This window comes from Micropterus dolomieu, linkage group LG07, assembly GCF_021292245.1.
Source record: "Micropterus dolomieu isolate WLL.071019.BEF.003 ecotype Adirondacks linkage group LG07, ASM2129224v1, whole genome shotgun sequence".
Taxonomy (NCBI): domain Eukaryota; kingdom Metazoa; phylum Chordata; class Actinopteri; order Centrarchiformes; family Centrarchidae; genus Micropterus; species Micropterus dolomieu.
The window spans coordinates 21,004,008-21,025,601 of record NC_060156.1 but is presented as its reverse complement, the minus strand read 5'-3'; the positions used below and the strand labels follow the sequence as shown (position 1 = coordinate 21,025,601).

The 21,594-nt window shown below is 40.4% G+C and overlaps 1 protein-coding gene across 1 annotated transcript in view; it reads left to right on the top strand.

Annotated features, from left to right (window-relative positions):
* The first annotated feature begins 875 nt into the window (after window positions 1-875).
* The window catches only part of klf7b (Kruppel-like factor 7b), a 66,556-nt gene continuing 45,837 nt past the window's right edge, over window positions 876-21,594 (top strand). The window contains exon 1 of the mRNA XM_046053801.1: window positions 876-1,266. Within this exon, the coding sequence (XP_045909757.1) occupies window positions 1,165-1,266 (102 nt within the window). The 5' untranslated portion in view covers window positions 876-1,164. The remainder of the gene's footprint in view (window positions 1,267-21,594) is intronic.

The window sequence follows — 21,594 nt, the reverse complement described above, 5'->3', positions numbered from 1 at the left end:
CTCAAGTTCAGCCAGTCATGTTAGTATCAAATAAAAATAATTTTGATTTAAAAGATAATGAAATTTTTACTTTTACAAAAGTAGTGTATCTTTCACCACTGATCATTAGTACATAGTACTTTGTTAATTTATACAGTAACATTTGGCAAGCGTGTGAGTTCAACTGCAGGATATGTATATATAGCGTGTCAAGGAAAAATGCTAATGAGTGTGGCTTTATTTGTACTCCAGAAATGAACAAAAGGGGATAAACTCTTGTAAACTGAACAGGTGGGAGGATCATGTTGAGCTTTTCCCTCCACTGCATCCCTGCTCTCCTGCACAGACATCTCCACATGAAAACCACATGGAGGGGTCTTTGTGGTGAAGCTGTCACACCTCAGAAAAACAAGAGGGTATCTTATCTCCATCATCACTGCAGCAGCAGCAGCAGATTCTACGAGTGTTTACATCGTTTTGTTACTGTTTCCTCACAACAGCGCTGCACAGTTTCAGTCCTCTCTGCCTGCGCAGCCTGTAATGACTGAGAGAGGAATGCTGCTGGTTTTATATAGGCCTCTAAAAATAACTCACCCCTCACTGCCATCTAGGGCCGGACTGACAGGCTGCTGCAGCCAATAGCGTCTCTGCATCTCTGAAAGCTCCGCCCAGTCCCTCAGTCTCAACGCCTCCTTAATTGGACGCCAGTGACATCAACAACCCTATTTACCTTATTAGGTCACGCATGAAATTGATTGACAGGTGGCTCCTCCCCTGCCTCTCTCCACTCTCGCGCCGGTCGCCTGGATTGCAACGGGGTCCAGTCTGCTGGAGGAGCAAACCTGGCAACCTGGCTGTGTGTACGGAGACCGATTGGCAATCTGGCAATGCGGAAATAGATCTGGCACCCCCGAGTCCGGACTGTGGAGAAGAGGCGTGACAGAGCGAGCAGAGAGGAGAGGGGATTGCATTGACAAAGATAAAATTATCAACTCTTTCATTCCTGTTAGCTTTTTTTCTTTTTTAATTAAAGTGCTCAGATGCTGAGTGCTGCATCAGCTGGGATTTTTCCAGTATTTGTTTTTTAATTTGACAAGTCTGAGAAGAGGAAAGGGAAGGAAGAAGTGCGCTTTTATCGTTTGGATTCCGGACTTCTTTCCTGAGTTTTCCTTTTTTGCATCAAGCATGGATGTGTTGGCGAATTACAGTATTTTCCAGGAACTCCAACTCGTTCATGACACTGGTTATTTCTCTGCGATGCCGTCCCTGGAGGAGAACTGGCAGCAGGTCAGAGAAGATGCGTTTTCTCTTCTTTTCCGGGAAACTGAAAGGGTTAGAAACTGGGATGAAAAATCACGTGTGCGCTGGTTGGTGTTTTCTGTGTGTTTTTAGCGCTCACTAGAGCGCTCCGGAGCGACAGCAGCAGCAGCCCCGTGTAGTTGCGTTTTTTTTTCCGCTCACATGGAGCACGGCGAGGTCCGCTGACAGGAGAAAACACACACTTACACACACACACACACACACACACACACACACACACACACACACAAGGGGAGTGGGGTGAGACAGGGGAGAAGATACAGAAAGAGCTTTACGCACTAATGGCACTAATGGAATAAAAGCATTTTAAAATGCGTAAAAACATTCTAACCATCTTTACATTTACGCACACGCCTCTTAAACGAATTGTCCTTAAATGCACCTTGAACGTAAGGGTTAATGGAACCCCTTAATCATTAATATAAAGGCAGGAGCGTGCTGTTGTCCTGTGAAACTCCCATTGATGATGGATTTGAACTAAAACCTGAAAAGGCTTTTAAAAGCTGCTGAGAAGAAACTCCATCAATCTGAAATGTTGCTTTTCCTTAAAGGTTGGCGTTTTGGAGACTAGAGGTTTTCGGCCACACTTTGGTCTACTAATGAACATGTTCAGCTATGCATATTTCCCTCATTGGCAAAATGAAATGATGTTGGATTAAATCACTTAAATACATTTAAGGTATCTGAACCTGCTGTTTTGCTTATAGCTGGCGTTTTGGAGATAGGAGGTTTCCTCCACGCAGACACAGAGCAACATTTAGCCCTCTATGTTAATCTGATTGGCTTCAAATTCGGCTGTTTATCCCCCTTAAGTTATTTTTTTAGTCTGTATGAAAAGTTTGAGGTGCTTATAGGGTTTAAAAACAGTGGCTTTCCTCAAACTTTCCGTTTCTGTTCTGTTCTGTTCTGTTGCATGAAGTAGACTTTATGCTGTTACTGTTTCAGACTCTGAGTTAGTGCTGCTTGAAGGGAAAGTGGAGTGATTTTGTTTTTCAGTCTGAGCTGATGATGGAAAATTCTGCTTTTAGTGTGACTCATCTGATCGATAGACCAGTCTGTCAGCCTGACATGTTTGGATTATCACACACACACACATACAGAGGCCATGGAAGATGGACACATGCCTAATAGCTAGTGACTTGTTTTTAAATAATATATCTGCATCTGCCACTGTTTGTTTGCAGCTAATCCTGCTGAATTATGTATTATCACCCACTATAGAACATTTACTTGGCTCTGCACATGAGCCCACAGATTGTGTTATAACCTTTGTCTGACAAGTAATATCTTTACCTTACTTTTATAGATAAAAAAGGGATTTTATGATGATTATCTGTGTGCCACATTCAACCACATGATTGTTTTTTGTGGTCTGTGGGGGAGAAAAAACATTGAAATTTACCTTTTTCTGTTTTCACAAATAGAGTAAAGGTTCTGAAAGGCAGGGTTATCATATATGGTAGCTATCTGTTTGACTATTCTAAGAGGAGAATTTAATAATGGAGTACCAGATGATACAAATATTTTCCCTTAAGTTTCCCGCCTTGAACTTGACGAATGGAAGTTGTTAATTGGAAGCCATCTTTAGCCTCATTTGGGAGTGTGTGTTGCCACGTTTGTATGCTAATATTAGCATGTTAGTCTCCCTTAGGGTCCCTGCATGGGAAGAAATCTATTCAGATGGTGGTCAGTCCATTGTGTGGTTTGGAAAAGGCCTGACTATGTTTGTGTTCCTATATGTATTCCTATAGTCCTGAATGCATTTCCCCTCCCTCATTGTCTTACTGACATAAATTCACACTGCCTCGTCCTATTTTTAGTCCAAACAGCACACAGTTTCATCCCCTGTAACCTATTTTTCTGTCTGTAAAGCATATTGTTAATTGATTGAGAGGTTTCAGGTCTTCAGGTTTTGATGTCATGTCTCATTTTCCACAGAATGGCTGGAAAAGCTGTTGAAATTGGTGCGTTGAGACAGGAATGTAGACCTGGGGGAAAAGTAATTCAACTCAGTTTATCCTCACTTTTTATTTGCAGAAAACAGTTTTACAGTTTCACTAAAATGAGAGTACACTGTAAGGTGTCGTTTGAAATTTGACAGAGTTTTGGTAAAAGTGAATTAAAGCACCTGTTTTGTGCAAGTGTCTCAAATGATATGGGGTAGTCTCAGAGCTTGTTGTTCGTTTGGATCCCTATTAGTTGTTGCCTTGGCAACAACTAGTAATGAAGGGTAATTGGAGGCAACTGAAAGCTGTCTTTTTAGCTCTATTTTTTTTAAAAATCCGCTTGTTTGTGTTTTTATTGGGAATTCGATGAGAAGATGGTTATCAGTTCCATTTCTGCATGTCCAGAGATTGGTCCAAGACGTGATAAGCCTAGTTTAGCACAAACACTAGCTGAACTCGTTAAATTTTGCCTGCCATCTGCTTTAAAGTTGTTATATTTCCACATTGTGCATGTGTATTTATAGCTTCAATGTGAACCTTCAATATATTTTTATAGTAATTACTGCATGTAATGTGAATGGAGTCCCTCATAGTGACAAACCCATTGACAGTTATCTTCGACTATTAAGCTTCACTGAGGTTTTCAGCCTCTTTTAGCTTGTAGGTTTGGTTTTACTGTAGGATCCAGTCTCTGTGTTTCCAGCAGCAGGCAGCTGCTTTCAGCAAATGAGCTGGGATACCCAACAGTACACTACCTGTCAAGCACCAAACAGCAGGCAGACACAGTTAGCGTCTAGCTGGTGAAAAAAGTGGAACATCCAGCAGCTAAAGAGACCAATATTTTTGTCTGGAGATCAGAGTAGAACAATAAGGAGAGTGACGATTGTATTGTATTGTATATTTTACATTCATCAGGTGAACACAAACACGACTACTAATGAATGCTACTGTTGTGTCAGGCCTGTTGAATATGAAAGAAGGCAACAGTTTGCTAATTGCTTAGCACCATTTACAAAGGCATGATATTTCAAGGTGTGTGTCTGTCGGCTTGATGTGGAGTTATTTTGCCCCTAATAGCCAGACAATTAATGAATTCTGCTAAGACTCCTGCTTCCAGTGTTTGTGCTAAGCTAGGCTAACAATGTCCTGGGCCTGTCTCTGAATTGAACGCACAGAGATGAAACTGATATCAGTGTTCTCATCTGACTCCTGTTAAGACATCAAATCATCAAAAGTGTCAGAATATTCTTTTAATATAGCTGATTAGTAGATATATCCCATCATGTTTTGTATTTGTATTTTTTTAAATAATCTCAATTTCAGTCTTAAAACCTCCAAAGAGAGCATTTTTGTTATAAGCTCAGTTTGTTATAAGCTCAGAGTGGAAAATGCTGGGTTATTGTAGACTGAAGGCCAAAACCGAGAGGAAAATATGTTGGGTTTTTTTCAAATGTATCTGCACTAGTGGGGACACAGTCTCAGAGAGTGAAGAGAGACAGACACACACAGGCGGGCACACACACTGAGACCAGGCACACCCACATTTTTTCCACTCTTGTTCCTTCTGTCTCCCTCTATTCCCTCATTCACTCCATCACACACACACACACACACACACACACACACACACACACACACACACACACACACGCTTGGCTGGCGCGCACTAATGGAAAGCTATGGTCTGGCAGGACTCATCCCGCCACTTTCGACAGTAATTGGCCGTTTGCTGTCAGACGACAGAAACACGCACACACACACGCGCACATACATTCACAGACAACACAAACAACCAGAATTGTGTCATTTATCTTTCCTGTCTATCCCTGCATCATGCTCCTGGTCTTTGTATCCTTGTACAGGCTTCTTTTATCAGCTGCTTTGCATCATGGCTAAACATGTGCAAAACACACCCACACTCTCTCTCTCTCTCTCTCTCTCTCTCTCTCTCGCCTGTCTATCAGCCTTGTTGCCCCAGACAGTACAAGCCCATGTCCTGCATATAATTGCTGCATCTTTGTAGGTTTGGAATGATGTGATGGGCTTTAGGGATTTGTGTGTGTGTGTGTGTGTGTGTGTGTGTGTGTGTGTGTGTGTGTGTGTGTGTGTGTGTTTGTGTGTGTATGTGTGTGTGTGTCCAAAGATAAAGTGGCAAACCCAGACTTCCCAATTAGACATAATCCATTTATTTCAAAGCAGACCCATGCCAAAGTCTGACGAGATAGAGAGGAAAAATTTACAGATAGACAGGCAATAGACACTGCATGCAGGTACCAGCCTCATTTAGAAGCCTATCAGTGCTTTAAACTGGCTGATTCTCTCACAGTGTCTGCCTCATCTTCTCTCTTAATTTATGTGCTCTGTGTGTCTATAGTTTGTTTCAAGCTGATTGATTTATTTGCTGTGCGGTCATTACAGCAAGACCAACCAGCTCTGTGTTACTGATATAGTGTCTCCATTAACCCTGTCAAGCCTGCAGCCTACAGTCCTGCGTCTTTCTAGAGTGTGCATTCTGTCATAATTGTACCTGCTGTTTTATAGAGCAATAGCCCATGTACTTCTGTTCAATCCTCCCAGTATTTCTGCAAAAGAAATTCATACAAATGTGAGGTTACGCATGTATGCATGTATGTGCCTTATAGTTTAAATTCAGGTCAATTTTGTCCTCAGATTATGCATATATATATATATATATATATTGCAAATTTTCATTTAAGTTCCTGTTTGGACTGAAACTCCATGTCACAGTGGGAGTGCTGGATTTGTAACAATGACCTGCTCATAATTCAAGAACAGAAATTGAACTTTTTTTTTTATCTGCCATGACACCTGCTGAGATCCGTACATTTTAGAGAACCAATGTGTTGATCTTAACAATCATAATATACTCGGCAAGCTGTGCGGCTTCTCATGGACAGTCCATTCTATTGTTTCTTCTTCCTCTCTTCTCTTTGGTGACCTGTTAACCTGCTGCAAGAGCCATTGCATAAACTAGGTTTTCTCCATGTCTCTTTCTCTTTCTCTCTCTCTCTCTCTCTCTCTCTCTCTCTCTCTCTCTCTCTCTCTCTCTCTCTCTCTATTTCTCTCTCTCTCTCTCTCTCCTGGTGGCTTGAGGCTGGCCCGGGGAAGTTTGACAAGATAATGAATTGCCGTGCATGCTGCAGTTTTTCACATTTCACAGCCCAGTAACTCTGTATGTAGGGATGGAGGGGATGGAGATGGGTGGGGGGTTTATAAGTGGAGGAAAGGATGAGTAAAAAAAGAAAACACCAGTAGACATAATACATGAGTTAAGATGAATAAATGCAGGTGAAAGTCAGTCGGGAAAGAGAAGACCTTTTATCCATCTTGTGTTACTCTATCTTCCTGTTGTCTCTGTCGCCATCCATTCTGTATTTCCACACACACACACACACACACAGTTATGTAATTGTCTGTGGTGCACAGCTGCTTCCTTATAGTCACAGCAGACAAAAAAGAGGAAGATGGGGGAGAAAAACAAAGGAATAGAGAGTAAAGGAGGAAAGAGACGACACAAATGTGAGACAATGACTAAGAGAGAGACAGAGAAAGAGAGATGAAGAGAAGAAGGAAGGTAGCTGCTGATTATGTGATAACTAATCCAAATGTCAGAAAATATACCTTTTAAAAAGGCAACTTAAAACGGCATTTATCTTATTTCCATATTTCTTGTGCTGGAACAATAAACCAATTAATCAACCAGTTTATTAGCTAATGTAACCGTTAGCTATGTTTTGATTCAGACCTCTATGTGTGTGAAAGGATGAATGCTACTGACTTTTCATCTAGTGTCAGCTATGTCAAAACTTCCACTCGTCCAGTGCTAATGACCTATTGCTGCATAGTCTGCAGACAAGAAAAACTAGCGTTATTCTGATTGAGGAGCATTCAGAGATTATTCCAAGATGGTTACGCCACACAGTCACAACAGACTAATGGAGATTAAGCCTAAAATAGAGGTTTGTTAACAAGTGAAACCTGATGTATTGCTCATAAACTGAATCAATTGTATTACTGTTCATTTCAGATTTTATTGAGATGTAACTGCCAGCAATGATGGTTTTACAGTCATCTTTCCACTAGTTTGTTGACATGTTTGTAGTTCTTTTTGACACGTGGGAGATATAATTTCACTCTGAACTGAATCTGCCGCACTCAGGTCAATTAGCAGAACTCCACTCTGTCTTTATGTGTCAGCCCTGTGATTGACTGGCAATCTGTCCAGGCTGACCTGCCTCTTGTCCACTGCATGCTGGGACTGACCAGAGCCCACTGTGACCATGAGCAGGACAAGCCTAATAGAAAATGGATGGAAATATGATTTTGAAGCACATAGTTATGAGGCACTATTCATGATGTTATAAAATGTTCTACTTATTAATTTATAATTACATCATTCTTCCATTTTTGTCCAGTGACGACCACGTCCAGAGTAAGATGAAAAAACATGTGAAGCTGTAAAAGAAGCTGCATCTGTAAAAAACAGAAGCCCTTTAGTCACAAACATGTTTATTCACTTCTTACAGCGTGGAAGCTGGTGCCAATATTCTTCTCAATATAAGCTTCTCTAATCACTGCATTCATTCATTTTCTTTTATCGTTCTCTCAAACACACACGCTTATTGTCCTTTCCTCATAATTTGAAATCACTCGAGTCGAACACACACACACACACACACTCACCCGAGAAACCCATAATTCAGTAAGTGAATAAGGCATTCAGTCTATGGTGGCAGAGATTAGATAAGAAAGTGAGCAGTCAGACTGCCGCGGCAGGAAAGCAGAACAAATGAACTGCACTCGTGATGGAGAGAGCTTACACTGTGAAAGCCATAGCCCTGATCTTTCAAGATGAGTGTTTTTTTTTAGGGAGGGCAACTCTCCAGCACTATTCACCATGGAGCCTGATTACTACAGTTTACAAGGAGATTTACCCATTTATCTCTTCATGCTTCAAGCACACTATGGATATAAACTATTGTGTAGTGAATCATTCTATTGTACATCATATGTCGCATACATACATATATATAACACATGATTCACGTATTTATTGAAGGAAAAGTCTAACATTTTAGGAAATGTACTTTCAAAAACCAAAATCCGTATCATCTTTGTGGCTTTGGTAGCAGTAGGTGTTTAGCCTAGCTTATGAAACACTGTAAGCAGCGGAAATGTTCTTGAAGGATCCAATAGAAGTGAAGCTTCCAACAACCGCAGAGCTGTCTAATTTAGATCATGTATCTTCTGAGTTAGCAAATTAGTAGTAGTCAATACAGTCAGTACATCCAAAATTCATTCTCTGGAATTACTAATTGTCATATACAAGGTAGGACGCTAGAGTTTCAGGTTAACTCCAAGAGTCATCTGCACATAGCATTAAGCTAAAACAAGCTAACAGAAGCTTATTGCTCAGTCACAGCGGCATTTAAGACCAAAATCTGTTAATTTCAATAAAAATGCAGCAATCAGTGGAGTTTTTGATTCTGATGAAGACATAGTGTAGAAATGTTAGTCTGTTTGCACAATTGAAGGCTGCAAAATCAATCAGTGTGCTCCAGTCTCTGTTTTTCCTTTAGAGGGTTGCTGTCCTCTAACAAGAAGCACCTGATTCAGCCATATATTGCTTGTTATGATACAACACTGTTTCAACTGCTATCTTCGATTATGAGACTGGACAAACACACGTGTTTTTGGGAAGTTATATCAAAACAGAACAGCAGAGAGTGTTTGATTTTATTCTTTTTTATTAAGAGAAATCCTCTTGGTAATCACAGTCTGAGCTGTGCTGACACACACACAGGTGTGTTGTGTTGTGTGTGTTTGTGTCTCTATATCCTGCTGAGCCAGTGTTTGCAGACCGATTGGCTCAGGGATGAAGCCTTATGACCTGGCATCCATCCAACCCTCCCATTCTCTACTCGCCCTCTCTCACCCCCTTCCTCCCCTGCCACTGTTATCTTCCTAACATCCTTTTGTTTATGCACATTTTGAATTTGCACAAAAAAAAAAACTGAATGAAAAGGAATTGGAAAAAAATGCGTAAATATAGCAGAAAGCTATTGCTCTGCATGGTCTGAGGTGGAAAAGTTGATGTGTCAGCAAAGAGGAGATGCAATAAAGACATTGTAGGATCTGCTTCCTCTTCTTCTTTTTCTTCTTCTATAATAATATCTAATAATAATAATAATAATAATAATATCTGTTGGAAATACACCCTCTTCCCATCTCTTTAGTTCTGAGCTCCTGTGCAGAACCAACAGCCACCTGGGCACTCACATGCACTGTGCATGCTTTGGTAATGACATCATTCATAGTGTGCAGAGGATGTTGACAGTGGCAGAGGAAGTGAGTTTCTGTGTGTGTGCTAACTTGGCAAGACCTACAGTTGGCAGTACACCATCCAGGATACACACAGGATGCGCACACAGACTTGCTGCTGGTTTCACAAAGATCTAGCAGACAAGTGCGCTAAATTACACTTAACTTAAGACTGGCTTTAGGGCAAAACTAAGCAAATCAGTCAGATAAATCTCAATAACCACCAATGTCACCTTCTGACACCTGACAAAAAGATGGAAACATGGCTCCATTTGTGGTTTGTTAACTGCGTTGTGCAGTGAGCAAGGATAGGAGAACAAAATAGAGATAATCTTTGGAAATGTTTGTTTTTTAAATTGCTACTGCTTCCCTCATGACTAAATGTTCTCAGAAAAATGTCCTTGTGACTGACACTATAATTGTGCCAGACTTCTGAAAGTGTTTCCAAAGGCACAACTTCTCTGCTGGAGTAAACGGAGCTGAGCAGCTTGAACCAGCCTTTAAATGGAAATCATGGGAAGTCAAGAACACAGTATTCTTGCTGTTCCCCTTTTAGAAAAATCTGTGAATTATTTTGTGTTTTCGGCTTTTCAGGAAAAGGGCAGACATCCAAATAAAGTTACAGTATGTGCATGACAGCAGTGGGTCAGAATACGTTTAGCAAAATATGTATATATAACAATTAGACAAATGTATGCAATATTGGTTCACTGTTACCGTAAGCTTTACATCAGAGGAAAGGTTTCAAAAGTGTTAAACCTAAACTAATTTTGATGTTGTTGTTAGTGTATTTTTAATAAACCTAGCATGGGATCATTAGTTTAGTGTGTAAACTGATGTCACAGTATAATCATGTCTACACAGTAGAGATGCCTGAATGTCAACATGCAATAAGGTTGAACTTTCACCAAGCCCTTCTTAAACCCAGCGTTGTGCGTCGGCATGAAACCAGGTCCTGCTCAAGTTTCATTAAGGATGTCACATTGTTTCAGGGCATTTGAGGATATGTACTGCATGTGTGTGTGTGTGTGTGTGTGTGTGTGACTGTGATGTCTAAGGCAAAATGAGAGACAGAGTTGCAGTGGGGACGGAGCGTACCAGCGCATTTATGCATGGATGGTTGATGGGTGTGTGTGTGTGTGTGTGTGTGTGTGTGTGTGCGGGCAGAGTGGGACACAGTAAATGGGTCATATGCAGTAGAGGAGGATGACCTTGGGAATTTGTCCTGTTTTTCTTCACGAGTCTGCCGACGCAGTTCTTTGTCTCAGAGAGAGAGAGAGAGAGAGAGAAGTGACAGAGAACCAGGAGTCAACAGATACACCCAAAGCTTGATTTGTTGACAGTCAATGGAAAGATATTCCCTCGAGTTGGAAGCACACTGTTATATCAAAAATCAGTGCATGCTGTAGCAGTAAAATTGTTCTTAAAAGTTCCCTGTGGAGTTACAGAGTTCTAGTAGCTAGTAGTAGGAGTGGGTCCCTGTTTTCTTTATCTCATGCATGAGGACACACGTGGTGACGTGATGCACACTCCTACCAACAGTGTTACACTTTCCAACAAAGGCAGAGGAGTAGACTGCTGAACATGCTGGATTTAAAATACTTTTAAAAATCTGTTTTGAGAGGAAGGGAATACATTCACACATTTGAGCTCAAGGATTAACACAATGCATTTTAACACTGACTGTAAATTTTTGTTTGTTTAACTCCACAGGGCCCCTTTAGTTGGAATGTAGGGAACGATGAAAAACAAGACCAGACCAGGAGGACTGTGTACAGGGTGTCCACATTCAATTCAATGTATTTGAAATATTGAATACAAGCTTGTTCTTTCTCCACCGGTCTTGCCTTCAAACAATGGCTCCTCACATACTTGGTTTGAAAGCGAATTTTGTGTACATGAGTTTTATAGCTGGCACTTTGCAACCTCAACTTCAGTGGCTGGTGTCACATCTGCTTTTATGTTTTTCTGTCAGCTCTCATTGGCTAGAACCACCTGATCTGATCACTGGGTATCAAACACACATGAAAACAGCTGCAGGGCCAGAAATGTTATATGTCTGAGTCATTACTGAATCCACATTATGTCATTTCCTCTAATGTGTTTCCTACTGCAGCTTTTAGTGATCTGACTCTGTTTTAGGTGAGACTAAAGTTTGAAACTAAAATACACCTGATTGGATAATTTATTACAACTACTCCTATCTAATTACATTAATTTAGAAATAGTTTCTTCTTCTAGTCTTCTAGCCTAACCTTTCTATTTCCTAATGTCCAAATATAATCTGATTGATTCAGACAATGATACTATTCATTATAAATGTTTGAGTTGAGGCTCATAAGGTCACCATTTTTCAATATTTGTCATAATTGCATGTGATGCAAGTATTTCTAAATCAGGCCAGCTGTGTGCTGCTGTATGTGGACAAATGGTTGTGGTGTCTGGCCCAGCAGTGCCATGCCTGCTATACAGGGATATGTGGGTCGTCAGCTATTTTAATCCACAATGTTGCCAGCAATACCTGAGGGAATAGACAAGTACTGCAGTGCGTGTGTGTGTGTGTGTGTGTGTGTGTGTGTGTGTGTGTGTGTGTGTGTGTGTGTGTGTGTGGATAAATGTGCTCCTGGTCCATATGTATACATGTGAACAGTGACAAAAAGTAGAGAAAGACAGTGTGTAAAAGACAGGGAATTAGAAGGTGTGTCCATCACAACATTTGACCGCTTCGTATTTTAAATTGCGAATTACAACCGGCAGTTATTGAGTATTGAGACATTATTGAGAATTGTTTATATGATTGTATAGTTTGAGTTAATATGCTTTGGCAACGTTGTATTTTTTGCAGCCATGCCAATAAAGCCACTTTAAATTAAATTGGATGCCGTTGATGCAACTCTCATTACATGGCTCTGATGCGCCAGATAAAAAAAGAAACTTAGTGTTCAGAGGAAGAATTGCAGTCCAAAAAACTACTACTACTGCTCTTGGAAAGGTTGGTATTTGTAAAATATTTGGAGTAGGTTATCTAGCTATTACATTTACTCTCCCTAAATAATTATTGTCCTTAAAATTTTTAAAACTGTTTCTATTATGATTATGTATTCATAGTGTCAAAACATTCTCAGATTTCAAATGTGACAGTTAGCTGCGTTTCACTGTTATGTGTTATTGTAAACTTTGAAGAGGCCACCTGGACCCTGGAAAACAATATAAATTTTTCCAAATTTATATTAGCTAAATAGATGATAAATAAAGAAAAAAAATATCATTTAGACAATAACAGTAGTTCACTCAGTTTGTTGTAGTGTGGATAATTGTCCCAGTCCATGTCACAACATGACACAAGTGTGTCCACAGAGAGTGTGGCTGTGAGCCCAGAGCAAAGACAAAAAGATGCGTTTTCAGATTTATGCACATAAGTGTCGGCACAGCCTCAGTTTCCAGCCCGATGAAAAGCAAATTTCACTTTGATGCCAGTTGTAGAGACGATATGTGTGTGTGTGTGTGTGTGTGTGTGTGTGTGTGTCGGGGAAAGAGGGGAGACATCTGAATTATTTAAGGATGAACTGCAGGACACAGCAAAATGGAGACATAGAGGGTGTTTCTCTTTTCCCCCCAAGACAACTTTCTAATGCAGAGAGGGCTTCATCAGGCTGGTCTGGCAACGCACACACACACACAAACAGAGGCATGTATGAGTCATGTGTCCACCCGCTTTGCTTTCCAGCAAGGCCAATGAGATCAGTGGCTTCCTCAAAATACTAAGACCTCTGGAGGTAAAAGAGAGAGAGCGAAACCCTGGTGGAAAAAAAGGTGTGATGACAGTAGAAGCCTCCCTGGAGTCATGTGTGTGCGCACACACACACACACACAGTCTTGTTCGTTTCTCTCCATTGACTACAGTGAAGCTGTTCTTGACTCATGGTAGCACAACACCTTACTGAGACATTTAATGTCGCTTTTACTTTTGTCACCTAAGAATGTGACTTAACTCACATTAGTGGCTGCTGAGAGAACTAATAATGGAAGTTTATTTTTTTAAGATACTTACTTGTGACTGCTGACACCCTCACATATATGTGTGATTTATCAAACCCTGATTTAGCAATAAAAAGTCTTTGGCCTTTTTGTAATTGGTTTGGTCCCATCAAAGACATCTTATGCAAGGGTTGCAGACAGAACATTACAAATCAATCAAACAGACAAAATGATTCCTACAAAACCACATAATGATACTGCAAAAGGCCAAAAAGAGCTAAAAAACGTCAATATAACACTTTTTCAAATTAAGTGAACATTTTCATTTTCCTTAACTTCCTTCTGAAGACTTTTGTCTGACCTGAGCAGAAAATCATTGAGAGACAGGCAGCAAATAAATGTTGGTATGATACAGAACATGTTCATCAAATTAAGTAGTTTGATTAGTGTGTTCTGGGATGAGGTACTGATAAAATGGTTCTGTTCAGGATGTCTGAGCTCATCTTCACGCATCTTACGTAAATTATTCACTGTGATCAAGAAGTTTAGGATCTTCTGGAACATTTAGTCGGTTAACTCTGATCTGTGATCTTTGGGATGTGTTTTGGGAGAACAGTTTCAGTTTCTGCTCTGATAAAGCTCAAGTGGATCCTAAACAATACAATGATATTCACACATGCACTGTACATACACACTCTTTTTTTTTTTTAAATGGTTTTACACTGAATTGATGAGCACATGTTACCGTGCGGAATATAATGACTCAATTTATAATCCTGATATAATTTGGCTCGCTTTGATACATTTACATTAGTCTTTTACAGACAATGAAATGAATGAGTGGAACATAAAGGAAGGGATCAGCTGCTGTTGTGACTTAATGGATTGACCCTTTCTTTATATGAGGGTGTGTGTGTGTGATGGGGTGGAGCAGAGATGATGTGAGGGATGAGGTCATTGTGTAGTGTGAGCATGCGTGACTTTGTGTGTGTTTGTGTGTGAAACAAAGGCAGTTGGGTGTCTGAGTGTGTGTGTGTGTGTGTGTGTGGGGGGGGGGTGTTTAAGTGATGACTTCATTCGTTATGAATTTATTTATGATCAGTGTTAAACCTCAAGCTGTGTGTGTGTGTGTGTGTGTGTGTGTGTGTGTGTGTGCATGTATGTGTGTATGATGTCCTTAAAAGGAAAAGAGAATTACATTTCCTGGTCTGTTTTGTGATTTTGGACCATAATGTCAGGATCTATAAACGCACACAACTTTAGCATCAGGGCATCATGACTTATCCAATATTTTTGGAAATGGTCATCTTTTAAAAATCTCCTTCCCTTACACCCCCATATGGCACATACAACATATGGGTGCATACCACCTGTATAAAGTCGAAGGTAAAATATCATTAACTGGCATATTGTTAAATTGTATCTATGTATTATTCATAGTCATAGTAAAAACATGTTTGTAGCAGCCTTCAAGCTCAACGCTCATTGTTTCTGCCACCAAGCTCAGTGTGACCTCACTGAAAGTATTTACATCATATTGAATTGTTAAATGTGTGTCTTATTAGCAATAATAAAAGATACACATTTGATTAAAAATGCATTTTTAATCAAATGTAACTATATGAAAACTGGGTGGAGAGGCTGTTCTTCTCTGTTATTAAGCATCTAGCAGCAGCATGTGTCTGCCAGGTGATGTTGTGTAATGAAGCCCTGGTCTGACTCAGGACACAGATGTGCGCACACATGTGCCTTGCTGAGTGGAAAGAAAATGGTCAAATTTTCACAAACTGAAATAGGAATAAGGGAGCGTTTTGACTTTGAGTTTTGGTTCTGCCTGCAGAAATGTCTCTGTGACACCTATAAATGATAAACTGCACTGAAATCAGCTGAGGCGCATGATGAGATCTCTTACTGTGTTTAAAATTCACTCACTCAGATTTCCAGCTGAACCAAGACTTTTCTGCTTGGCTCAAGTGTTGATGTAAAGCTTCTCTCTCTGCTTCTCGATGGTCGGTAAACACTTCACCAAACAGCATCATGAGCCGGTCAGCGGTGTTGTTGACTGTCTGCCTCTGATACACATCAGCAGATCCTCTGCACACTCCCCTTGTTAACGCTGCTTTTTTTTACGTGCAGGAAAAGCTCCAGCAAGCACAGCAAAAAATACTTTTTTGGGAGCACTGTACGAGCCGGAAAATAAGGGTTTCCACTCGTAACAGCAGCATCTAATTTCTGTTTAGCATCAACCAAGCACAATGCAGGACCAACAATTTTTCATTTTCTTTTCTTTATTAAAATCATCTGCACTTCATTGGGAGTTATGGCCACAGCGTGCCTTTTGTGCATGCTCAGATACAGACATCCGTTTGAAATTGAAACCAATCAGCTCGTGGTCACTCAGGACAATGTTTATTTTTTCCAGCTTGCTTGGCAACACACTCTCAATATTTCTTCATATGTTTCTCAATAGGTGACAGTTTGAAGTCCACTCTAGGAAGTATGCTAAACAAACATCAAGATTCATTATATGTCATTGTTCCATCACTGTGCCCTCCTGTCAAGATATATTGCATATAGCCTACAAACAGAGACACTCTGTTGCACTGTCAGGCTTGATTATTTAAACACATGATCAAACGATCAGAATCGTACAAAAGAATCTTCAGGACTTTCTGTTGTTCCTGTAGATTTGTTAATAGCACAAGCTACACTGTTAGAGTGCAACTATCACAAAAATGAAAGCACAGCACAGATCAATGGTGGAGGACAGTGCACATGAGTCTGCAGAGGAGATGGTGCATGGACAAGTGCAATGGTCATGCTACAATCTTTAATAGTGTTTTTGACTTTTTGCCCGCCTGACATTGACATGAATTCTCCTGAACTGTTTCTAAGATGTTTACCTGCCCTGAAATGGATGCTATATTCGGACACCGTCCTGCTCTGTAAAATAACAGTCCTTGTCAGGGCTTCATGCTGTGCAGAGTCCGTTTGAAACTGTTCTTTACAACACCAGAGCTATTTTCTATAGTATGAGCTTTAAGTCATGATGTTATATGTTCTGACATGGACTGAGCACATAGCACTGACACAAAAAACACACACACACACACACACACACATACACTGTAACAGAGTTGTTGTGCTGTGACCTCACACAGGGGAAAGGTGACAATCCTCTACTTCTACACTGTTATTACTGGGTGGGTGCACCTAACTCTATCATTTTCTGTGTGTGTGTGTGTGTGTCTGTTCTTTTGTTCTGCCCACTCTCCTCCCATCTCTCTTCACGTCTTTGTCTCAGTGTTGTTCGGCTGCTTTTCTTTGGCCCTCTCATCATTCTGAGCAATGCCGATTAGCTTGGCATGTGGTACACATGCGCGCGCACACACACAATCCAGCGTATTATAACAAGCTGTTAACCCCCGTTTATAAGTGTGGCCTCTGAATCAGCTCGATGAAAGGGAGTGTAATCCCTGCCGGACGATTTAATGGTAATCTCCATATCCTGATTAGATTACACACACACACACACGAAAAAACACACGTATACACACACACACACACACACACACACACACACACACACACACATTGTCTGCAACACTTCTAAAGGAATTGTGACCACATTGAATCTAAATGAACTGAAGACATCTTTTTATCCCCCTCTGTATTTAATTTATTATACTCTACTTTTGTGTCTATCTGTGTTTCTGGGTTATTCAGAGGTTCGGATGTGTCCTTTTTTATTTGTGATCACACACAGTCATGATGGTTTACAAATATTAACATAGATGGTGTCTTTTTATAGCACTTTTGCCTTTATGTTTTAGTAACTGACAGTACAGAGTGACAGGAAACATGTGGAGTCTTTGTCTCCACCAGTCGGGCGGAGTGCATCAGTGCTTTTATGTATCTGAAGTGTTTATTTTTAGAACTATTTTAGCTTAACAACCTAATATTCCCCCACTGCAAAGCAATTTTTATCTTAAACAGTAGTATAAACAGATCCGGGTGTGTGTCCACAGTCCGTGTCCATGTTTGAACTACATCTGTAGCTTCACCCTGAAGACCTCTTACAGCTCTTTAGGGAGTTATAAATTCATAGTGTCATTATCTGTATTTTGCAGTCTGATAAGTCTTCAAACTCATGGATCTAATCATTAAACCAAACTTTTAGGATTGTATTACTTTAAGGAAACTTGTAACAGTAGCGACAATCAATCGATTTTTTTTTTTTTTGTGAAGTTCTGTTTTCGGTTTGAACTCAATCCATACTCAGATATACTTTGTTTTTAGCTAAGATCTAATCTGTAAGATATACAGTCTTGGATATCTCATTGCACTTTTCATATAGAGCAGTTCTAGACCATACTGGCTGTACATCATTCATTTGTCAATGTACAAACCTGCCAGACAGATACTCATGCCACAAGTCCCACTTCCACAACTCGAAAACATTAATTGTTTAAAACATCCAAAATGTTAACTGTCAGGTCAAGTCAGTGGTTAAAGGTAAACAGATGAGTTATTATTTTAATGTATTTATCTGCTGTGTTTATTACATTTTATCCACTGCATCTGTTCTCCATAAAATATTCGATCACAAAAGCCGGTCAAATTTTTCTGCCGTGACCTCCACGCGTGGACTCCAGTGAGCACTGGCAGGCTGTTGTTTGCACACTAGCCAACTGCTGACACAAATACGCAGATACACATACACACACACACACACACACACACACCCACACACCCACACCCACCCACCCACCCAGCAATCATTAAATGAATGTATTCTTCAGACTGCAGGCTGTCAGCAATATAGCAGGAATACATCAGCGGGTAAAAGTCAGCATGTGTGCTGTAGTACGCAGTCTGTCCTCACACACACACACACACACACAGAGCACCATGGTGCTGACATCATATATAAACACCATCATCATGCAGAACATCATTTAACAGCTTGTGGTGTCTGTTTACGTTCAGACTGATGTGTGGGTGATAAAATCAAGCTTTTTCAGAGTAGCAGCCATTTAAACTGAATGATCGTCACCAACAATAACCTCATTTAACTGAATGAGAAATGGGTGATGAGCGACAGTTCACCAAATAACTGCTGGGTGAGCTAATGAGCTCTCTGCCAAATGGGGGGATGAAAACAGGAAGTTGTAGCTGCAGCTGGAAAAGGAGGATTAATAATATGTTTCCGCTTGCGTGATTTATACATCACTAACTACAGGTTGAAAACTCTGTATGTAATTGCGCTCTGCTGTGAGTAAAGGACTATCTCTACATTAACTATTGAAAACAGAAAATTACAATTTTGCTAAATGGCAGCCACATTTAGTGACTCTGAAAGGTGCAGTGAATATTCATGGTCCTCATTAATCCCTAATGATTTGGCGACCTTCTAACCTGTTATCTAACTGCCATCATCATGTCAAAATATTTCCTTTGTCCTTTGTCTGTGACAACTGCTGATACTAACAGCTGGATGTCCTTGGATACTCCCCCAGAGGTTAAACCCTTTCCCTTTTAGACACTATAAACTTTCCTTTAGCACCACCATCAGTGCAAACTTCACACCACTCTTGAAATAGCTAAACCATCTCACGTTGTTCAGCGCTTTCATATTGGGGTGTGTACTGAGCTTTGCAGCTTCTATGGGCCACTAGAAGAACTTTAGACTTTATGTCTAGAGCCAATAATACAGTGTGAAACAGTCCTCTAATTAATTACGTCCCCACAGTGAGGTTAAATTGTTTATACAGAAATTACACTATGGTATTGTAATTATTTTAAAAATTATATGAGGTAAATTTTACATTTACAATATTATACACATGGGAAAACAGGGTTTCTTACTGTATCTTAAAGGGGACCTGTTATACTGCATTTCCAGTTCTACATTGTTGTTCTGTGACACCTGTATGGCAGCTTTGCATGATTCAAAGTTCAAAAACAAAATATACTGGACCTTCATGTAGGCCTTCCTTTCAGCCTCTGTCTGAAACAAGCTGTAGATGCTCCTATCCCTTTAAGTATCCCAGAATGTATTTCGCACCAAAAAGCAGATATGTCGGAGGAGAAGACTCACACGTATAATACTGCTGTTCTTGGGTCACGGAATGCAGTTTTAAGAGTTTATTATGCGGGCATATAGTTTTTTAAACTCCAAATGTGTGGTTGATTTCTCAAGACAGAGCTGAGGTCCTGCCCGCTAACAGGTCCGCCCATCATCAAGTCCGCTGCTGTTCCAATTCCAGAATGACTGACTGCGTGCTCCCGTTCCTGGAAGTTTTTACTCCCGAGCTGAACTTGCCAAGTCCAAGCTTGAAGTCCGAACTTGGCAAACTCGGTATTGAGAACAGGAGGGAATCTAAGGTTTTGGCTCACAGGGATTTCTTTTAAATACTTTAACCTCATGTTAATACAAACAAGCCTAGTTCATGTAAATCTGATCAATATTTTTCATCAACTGGCTCTCATTTTTTGCAGTACTGGCTATTATACGGACATTATTTGAATAGCATTTGAGAAATACGGACATTATTTGAATAGCATTTGAGAAAATACAGTAGTTCTATTGTAGTAGCTATACTGATGCATTTCATGAGAACAGAACATAGTCCATTTTATGTTATTCATTTCATTCTGACCCAAATTACACTAAACAACCTGAAGCGATTGTTGTCAGTTCAAATTGAGAATTCTTTGAAAAATACTGTAATTCCTGTGTTTGTAAAGCAGTTACCCCTGCTTGTGGAGCGCAATTGGAGCCCTCTAACATGCTCTGTAGATGTGACATCTCAACTCTGAAACCCGCATGTTCTTGCTTAATCCATCCTGATGAAGGGTTCCAATCCAGTGGGCACCACTGATATAAATAGCTTATGCATCTGAATCTGGCATCCATAAAGTCAGTAACTGTGGGAGCAACAGGGTGGTACGGTCATAGAATCAGGGTAACAACGTTAGGCTTTGTTATATGTAATACTGCCCTCTAACAGCATCTGCCGGCTTCAGGTGGCAAAGCCTGATGCTTTCATTTCTTTTCCGTGACACCAACTTGACATAAAAAATGTCCGTGAACTCGGTCACGCAATGCAGAGCGCCCTCCAGGACCCTCCACAGGGGGGCGGGATGGTAAAGGGCACGCTCAACACAGCTTGACTGACCTTAAACAGGCTTGTACTTCATCACACACACTAACACACACACACACACACACACACACACACACACACACGCACACACACACACACAGTAATAGATGGGTTGCCATATTGTCACACGCTGTAGAAAATGCAGCAGTAATTTCAGCATTTTCCAAAGTAGGAGTCAAAGCAGTGCTACCTGCTGACAGCAGCTGATACTGAAGTAAAACTCACCTCACTCCACAAAGCACAAGTATAAAAGTAATCAAATGTACATTTGCATAGTTATCATGATTGGACCAGCTGCCGTGCAGACACTGCGGTATGCCTTTCATACACCTAAATAAAGCCAGAGAACCCCTGTGGATTTGGATGGAAGATATAATGTGAGTGTGAGTGTGAAGAGTCTCTGTTTGTGTGCACGTACATTAACATGCATGCTATCTCCTCTCTGGCTAGTTGGCAGGAATGCAGTTTCATATCTCAGCATTAACATAATGTTCTACTTCAGTAGGTTCAATGGGTTCGGTGCAGTGTTGTTCGGTAAGACTGGTGGATACAGAAATCTCTGCGGGACACTATGTTTTTTCCTGGGTTAATGTTTTGAAATGCATTTATTTGATGTGCATAAAGCATGTACTGTAATAATGATCATTTTCTTTGAAAAAATTATCACCATTTTTGTATACAGTATTTGCAAAGAAGAAAAGGCCACCACACTGTTTCAGGCTGCAGCAGCTTTGGCTTATCATATCAAAAGAGATTTCGTGAGGCACGTTTGTGAGTCATTCAGCAATGCAGCTTTTATGAAGTTAAAATGCTAGCCTTCATATTTGCCTTCATTAGTAGAATAAGCAATCCTGAACTAT